Source organism: Centruroides vittatus, unplaced genomic scaffold (genome assembly GCF_030686945.1).
Source record: "Centruroides vittatus isolate TY-2023 unplaced genomic scaffold, ASM3068694v2 scaffold_418, whole genome shotgun sequence".
Classification (NCBI taxonomy): domain Eukaryota; kingdom Metazoa; phylum Arthropoda; class Arachnida; order Scorpiones; family Buthidae; genus Centruroides; species Centruroides vittatus.
In genome coordinates, this window is record NW_027122707.1 from 193778 (window position 1) to 201765 (window position 7988).

The window sequence follows — 7988 nt, forward strand, 5'->3', positions numbered from 1 at the left end:
GCAGGGAAAATCACGCAATTTGGCCAAACTCTGAATATTAACTTTCGTGGCAACGCAACAATAAAACTCTGTGTACTTACAAATTGTCAGAGTTTTATTGTTGCGAGCGGTCGTCGATTGTTAATGCGAACGGTTGGATTTTTAGTTCGTGCGGTCAAAATTTTCTCGTTTCGAGTGTTTTTCTCAGTTTTGTTTCGTTTGCGTCGATTTTATCGGTAAGTACAGACTACGATGTTTCTAATTTTACGTATTTTTTCGAACATTGTTAAGCCGAATATCACAATTAGTGCCAATGATTTTGCGACGAATCTCTATTTCCATAACAATTAATCGGTCTTGACAGAGACGACGGACGGGGTCTTTCCACTCATTTTCACTCTTCGTTAAGCCCAAATCCAATGAAATCTAAATTAATAAATACATTACATTGGTATTAGCACGCTATAGTTTATATACGCATCACATTCCATATGATAATTGCACTGTTATAGTGTGAACTTTAATTAAACAGAATAATTTGAGATTATTCGTCTAAATTTTCACAAATGTTTTGTGTTAGGCAATGGACAGAACTGTACAATTTGTAGAAACTGATTTCTATAGCGAACATTAAAAATCGTTTGAAAGTTAAAATTACTATATTTAACAGAGATTTTATTATAATATTCATTTGTGACTTTTCGTTATAATTAAGACGATATTTCTAAAACTTTCCTTTTTCATTAGAAATCTTACAATTTACATAAAATTAAATTAACAAAACGAATACGAGTTGTATTTTCATAATAGTCGTTTCTTTCTTTTGCAGAATGGAAAATTTCAAGCAATTAAAGAAGTGGCGCACCTCGGCAGATGGTGAGGAGGAGGAGGAGGAGGAGGAAGGCTTTTCGTCGTCTTCCGTTCCGTTTCCGGTGATTCAGGTGCATCCCGAAAGATGTCGAGGAGAGCGGACAGTGCGTCAAACGGGTGGTCGTCATTACTCCCGACGATAGCGCCTCGACTGTGGTCGACTACCTGGGACTGCGATACCCGGAAGTTGCAGAATGGACGGTGGAGTGTCGAGGAGAGTCCAAAGTGGTCGTGGAAACATCTGTCGAGCAGAAGAAACCTTGGTGGAAAAGGCTCTTTTTCTGCTGCATAAAGTGAATCTTCTCTCTTCCGAGATCACTTTCACCCACGTTTCACTTTTCACCGGATATGAGTCTGCCACCCGAATACGACTTTGTCACCCGGAAATGACGTTTCACCCGGCTACGACTTAACTTACTGGACTTGACATTTCATCCCTGATTAGGTTTCTTCGTTTTCAATTGACGGACAGACATTTCTGCACTGGTTGTACAACTTACTTCGATTAGATTAAAGTCTGATGATCCGCAAAATAACAACCAAAACATAAAGCAATGTTTTTACCAGCTCAAAGACTCTGTTAATTGTCTATAAACGGACAAGGCAACTTATATTGTACGGACATTCACATTGTATTTAAACCGGTGTTCGACTGTCGTTGTAGTCCAAACCAGAATTATAATTACTTCAACAATTCAATTTGTAAATCGAATTGTCTGAAGTGTATATAAACTTTCATATTTAATAAATTTTAATATGAAATTTAATTTTAAAGATTGGCTATTTATCAAAATAAATATTAAAATTGCACACTTTTAGATTCATTAAAACGTTTCTACTTTTATCAATATTTATTTCCATTATTGTCATCGTTTAAGTTTACAATAACGTGACTATTTTTAATATAGAAACGGGCGATAAAGTAATTAAAATGAGTGCCATCGTTTTGCAATGAATTGGAAAATATCGGGAATTTACCAACAAAACTGCTCTCCCGCTTTTACAACGCCGAATTAGTGAATTCCGAAGCAAAAAGGCCGTTCTGCTGTATCGCAGCGCCAAGTGGGAAATTTACTGATCTATATCAACGATTTTTGTTCCATTTGGACCGGTACAATCTTTACAAGTCATTCATTTCCTGTGTACTTTATTATAAATTTAGTCATCTCTGTTTGCTTGGGAATAATTTTGTTAATATTGTTTTCACTGTCTCAAATGAACTATATTTCATAGGGTGATAAGGCTTGAACGTCGCAAAATACCCAGTTTCTAGAGAATAGGTCATATTACGAGCAATGTAAGCATTTAGCAATTGAAGAAATAAAATCATGATTTGGAAAATGTAAAAAATAGAAAAGACGTAACGACTGCAATGTAAATGAAAAGCTACTAACAAACTATGAATGAAAAATATGTAAAAGTAGGCACAAGACTTTTGTACATGTAACTTTTTATAATAAGACATAAGTGATTTTTACTAAACAGATTATTCTTTGTTTAATATGAAAATTGCAAACATAAATTGCAGGTACAAAAAGGTTAATTTTTCGTGTAAAATAAAATTCAGTACGTATGATTAAAGTTAAACTAATAAACATATATTTGTTTTCTTGTGATTTCTTATTGTTTTCCTAATTATGATGCAGATTTAAAACCAAACAACGCGTCAAATATAATAATACTAATGTCGATAGGAATGGCGCCTTGGACAATAGTAATGATAAAAGATTTTCTATAATACATTTGCTTAAATTAAATTTTATATCCTCAAAAAGTGAACAGAATTAGGCATATCAGTGTCACAGAAGATGAAAACTAGAAATAAAAAAATACATCTGTTTATGAAATTTTGTTTCTTGTGTTAATTGCTTTCATCAATGTTATTGATCGTGAATAAATTTCGTTTATCAGATAATTTTTTAACTAAACAATGAAATGCTTAAATCAAATACTTTACAAAATACTGTAATTTTTTATTGTGACAGTGACAGAATGCTGGACTGCAATTGTTAATAATATTTACTTTTAAATGAAGATTTTGAATTGAAATCACCTGACATTTGATACAAACCGGAAGTTCGCATATAATTGATGCCAAATCTGGCTCGGATTTTCATCTAATTTTGTTTTCGAGATTAAGAAAAGAGAGAGGGACACAGTCAGACATGAAGACCACAATGGAAATGTATGGGTCTTCAACTTGAAACTTACAGCCTAATAAAAACAAAACAGCTATTCGAACTATAAGTAAAGCTATATTTTTCGAATTAATATTATTATTAACTTAAAAAATCTCTTAATAAATACATTATGAATAGACATGGACCTACATAAAATTAATCAATTGCTGTTACGCCGAATCGTTATTTTCATATAAATACTAGGACATCGTTCGACTTTGTGGTATGGTGATATAATTGATGCAAAGCCGGAAAGAAATAAACGATACCTGCACGTCTTAGACATAGAAAAGACAATCCTTGTATCTGACGGACCCGACAGGTTAAGTTTGCACTTGCCGGTGCAAAATAACCCGTTATTGTACCTGCCAACCATGGGAGATGCATCGCACACGAAGAGAAGAGGCGATCCAATAAAAAAGCAATCGATGGCGGTTTCTCTGTTTTTGTATTTTCTTCGCTTTCAGTGCCAATTTCATTTATCTTTAAATTATTTTCACCGCCGGCTGACATAAGACAGGGGGATCTATCCATTAAAACGCGGATTGTTTTAAAATTCGCTGCATCAGCATAACCCTCCCTCACAAATATTGCGTGCATCTACTTGTATGATGGCATAACAACTCTTTGAACTCATAAATGTCTCAGCTCATCAGCTTAAAGACCGAATATTTACAGCAAGATAGTTGCAAACCGGAGTGGGCTTAAAATGTTTTCAAGATTAAATACATTCGAATGGATCCCGTTCAATTACTTGATAAGGGAACTCAAGAACACTAAGTTAAAAACGCGAAACTGCAATCGACTGTCGCAGTCGTAAATATATTTTTAAAATACTCTAATCAAAGTATGTGGAATTCGAACAAGACAAAAAGACAATACTTTAGAGTGAGCGATAAACAATTACAATTCTTATTGTTTATATGAATATACAGTAGAGCGTCGATAAGTGGAACCAATTGGGGACTGGGGTCCTTCCAGTTAATGATTTGTTCCAGTTTCCGACTTTGTACGAAAAAATACATTAACCTATCCGATGTTCAAATTTTTCTCCGTTGCGTATCGCTTCCTGTTGAATTTTTCTCCGTTGCGTGTCGCTTCGTGTTGAATTTTCGTCGATTTTAAGCCTAACGAAAATTTTTATAATAATCATCGAGGCTATCGTATCGTTAAAAATTATTTCTGCATTTTGTACAAACAAAATAAATATATTAAAGAATATAAAAAAACATGAAAATTATACTTTAGAAGTAAATTTAGTATCAAAAACATTCGATTCAGCACGACACAGTCCGACTGAAAATCGTTCCACTTTCCGACGTTCCACTTATCGACGCTCTACTGTAGTTAGTGTTAATATACGATCATTTTTAAATGAAAGAATTTCAAAATATTTTAAAACATTTATTTTAAAATTAAATTTCATCGCTAACGATATATATAAATTACAGTTTTTGTACAATTCCGCATTAAGATATTATAATAGATGTAAAATTTTAAACAACAATAAACTAAAACTAGATATTTATAGTGTATAATGTTAAATTTAAAAAAAAAGAAACGAATTTCAATCAGTCAGATAATAAATTTTAAAATTTTGACACTAAATCCGACGAAATAATTCGTTGTTTTAAACATGAAATTAAATTTAAAATGATGCTTAGATTATTATATACGAAGTTTGTCGTTGTGTATACACAGCAAACGGATATCCTCATATAATGATACATCAATATTCTGGAAAAAAAAAGTATATATATAAAATTAGAAGTTTAGTGTAGTTGAAAACACAAGTTTACTTACGTTCAGTCCACAAATTACATTCGTTTCTATCCCCCATATTAGTTCGTTATATACATTTACAAAAACAGTAATGTCGAAACACTTCCAATGCATCACGTGTTCCAACGAAAATGGAAATCCACACGCGGCTAACACGTGCATCAAATTGTACATCCCTCTCTCGTATAATCTGCTCAAGTGGATTTGTCTCGGGTTCAACACCACCTAAAATTTGTAATTTTATATATAAATATATTATAAAGTTTAATTTAAGTAAATAATTCTATATCACATACATTATCTTTATACGAATCGCAGTTATTTGAAACAAGAATAGCCTGTAGGATCAATGCATTTAATTCACATAGATACAGTACCACACCATTTCTTATCATGTAATTTACAAGACAACAGAAACTAAGTAGAGTCGGTTTCACTTGTCTAAGAGTTTCAATTGTGATATTTGTTCCCAAACAATATGCAAACAGTTTCCATCGAATGGGTATCATACACTCTTCGTCCGATAATAGCTGTTCCAAAGGTGGAATATAATCTAAATGGAATAATAGAAATTACAATAATGCACACAATACAGCGACTAAATAAAACTTACCGTTGTATTTTATATAATGACTTGATATTAAACTAGTCCAACGCAGGTTTACTGTATTGTAGAACCATAGCTCCATTATATAAACGTTTCCTCCTCTGAAAAGAACCCGATACATTTTTCTTCTCATTGGCCTATACAAGCAAACGGAAAATGGTAACGACGGGTCTGCAAAATCTCCAAAATTCATGTTTTCGATGTATTTTTGATTCTTTAGCAGAAAATAGATTTTAGCAGGCATTTCACATACAGTCCATTTCTGCTCGATGTAAGTTAACAATTCATTGTGGTAGAGTTCGTCAACATCAGTGTCTGACATACCATACATTTTTACTTTCCTCCGTAGCAGGTTTTCGCTTATTCCTGTGATTTCTGATACAGAAGACATGTCATGTTCATCTCCATTCCAGTTGTTTTCTTTGATGATGTTTATGGTATTCTCAAGTAGTAACACGTTGTCGTTTTCTAAATTTGCTAATCTAATGGCAAATTTTTCTCTCTGCAGACAGCTTAACAGTTTTAATTGAGAGCGATTTAAACTTAACTTCGTGAAGAATTCCTTTGGGTCATACATTTCTATAATCGTTGAATTAAATTGTAGTTCTGTGAAACGAAAGATGGGTTTTGTATCATAAATTAAATATTCTGGATTCGTCGTGAGAATTCCTAAACAAGCATCGTCACCTCTTGCTATTGTGGCTAATTTTGAAAAGAAATTTTTTCTCACAATCAACACGTGACATTGACATTCATATTTTAAAATGTATCTGAAAATGGAATAAATTTTCCCGAATTTGTTGTCAGCATAATAATCTGGAATGAATTTAAAATTATTTCTGAACCACAGCAAAAGATTCCAGGCTATTTGATTGTCGTCAGTGATGCTCGTATTCTGTCTACTTTCTTCAAAACCTTGTAATGCTCCTTTAAAATAAAATTGCGGTTCGATATTTATACTTCGAAGACTATTAACAAAATTTTTCACCTGTGCAATAAGAATGTGGTGATTGCACATATAAGGTAAATGCATATTAAAGTATTTCATCTTGTGAATACCCGAAAAATCAACTATCATCGTGGATTGTTTACCAGTTAGCAATTCGTTTTCCATAGCCAATTCTGCTAAACATGCATTTTTGCATAGTCCGTGCATTTGCATATAACGAAAGTATACGGAGAGTTTCATTTTGTCAAAAGTTCAGACACCTTCAGACAGTCAGTCAACCTGCAAATAATAAGACTTTATAAGTTAACTAAAGACATGTATATAATAATTATTTACAGTAGTTTTAACTGAGAAATTTGCACTTGTAATGCCTTATTTGCTTTGTATTTCATCTCTCTTTTATTTGTTCCAAGTATTAAATATTACATATAAGAAATTGCCGGGTAAAATTAAGTAAAATTTACGAAATAAAGAAAGCGCTTAATACTTAATGTTTATGACACCAGTTCCTGGAAGAAAATGTAAATGAGAACTGACCTGAATTTGAAGAATTAAATGATAATCGAATTAATTATCCCTTTGTATGTGTTTTCTTGAGGTTATTCGAGAGTTTCCTTAAAATGGCATCGTACAATTCACAGTGAAACTATGTTTTTTGTATTAATGAGTGATGTACATTTCTTTTCATAATGAGCACGAAGTTTTATGAAAATTTCTGACCCGCACGTGATTTGTAAATATGTTATACGTACGAATGCTTACTCTTAGTTAAATTAAACTCGATTATTAATCGTTATTAAAGTTACATTATAAGTAAAATGTAAAGGAATAAGTTATTTTATACAGAAATTTGTAGATAATTTGAATAATTTTACAAACAATACAATTACACAATAAATTTAATTTATATCAAAACTATATTTTTATTTAGTAATAAAAACATTTATTTCATAAAAGAATCAAAAACATATAATAGAAGGGAATAGATATAATACCGTGTAAACCTGTCTAAAGCGAAACTTGTATTACACAGAAATCTATATAAACAGAAAATTTTGGATCAGCGATTTTCTATTTTAAACTGTACAATAAGAGGAAAACCCGTTCAACACGGGAACGGGAGATGTTTTGAGTATGAAGAACGTAACTTAACCCAGATAAAGTGGAGAAAACAAACAAATTCTTCCTTTCCTAGTTTGTTTGTTTAGTTACGTCAATGCAACATATAAGCAGTCTGCCTAGGGAGATCTTTTTAAGGGTAACTGTCCCTTATTCTGGCGTTACAGACATGGAGGAAACTCGGAAGACTCCACGTGACCATCCCGTCCTGGCGAGGCGCGAAACCACGACTGAACTCCCAGTGTTCATAAAACGGAACCGCTTGGTCACTGTTGGGTTCCTTTGCTAATGAAATAGTAAAAAACAAAAACTAATAAATACTATCTTAAAATACCAACCTGCATTAAACTCATGGACAAGAGTGAACTCGACTTTTTAATATTTCCATGTCTCAGATATATTCTACTTCACCCTATCAATGTATAAAAAATGGAGAGGATGTAGCAGAATAACCTGATGGTTTTTAAATCGGTTAAATGAAACCGTAGGGGTTTGGTTAGAC

At 32.6% G+C, this 7988-nt stretch overlaps 1 protein-coding gene across 1 annotated transcript; it reads right to left on the reverse strand.

Moving 5' to 3' along the window:
• Nucleotides 1-4633: 4633 nt before the first annotated feature.
• LOC136988941 (uncharacterized) lies at nucleotides 4634-6614 on the reverse strand. The gene is made up of 4 exons (XM_067286958.1): nucleotides 5425-6614; nucleotides 5108-5364; nucleotides 4833-5036; nucleotides 4634-4766 (listed from the first exon to the last, which is right to left on the reverse strand). The coding sequence occupies exons 1-4, from the start codon at nucleotides 6605-6607 to the stop codon at nucleotides 4698-4700; spliced, it is 1713 nt and encodes a 570-aa protein (XP_067143059.1). The 5' UTR covers nucleotides 6608-6614; the 3' UTR covers nucleotides 4634-4697.
• Between the last annotated feature and the right edge of the window lie 1374 nt (nucleotides 6615-7988).

What these genes read in the sequence shown, in the direction of transcription:
- LOC136988941 (XM_067286958.1), bottom strand. Translation starts at nt 6,607, where the DNA reads ATGAAACTCTCCGTATACTTTCGTTATATGCAAATGCACGGACTATGC. An exon ending in TCATTATATAAAATACAACG is followed by an intron (nt 5,365 to 5,424) that starts GTAAGTTTTATT and finishes TATTCCATTTAG; the next exon opens with ATTATATTCCACCTTTGGAA. An exon ending in GCGATTCGTATAAAGATAAT is followed by an intron (nt 5,037 to 5,107) that starts GTATGTGATATA and finishes TACAAATTTTAG; the next exon opens with GTGGTGTTGAACCCGAGACA.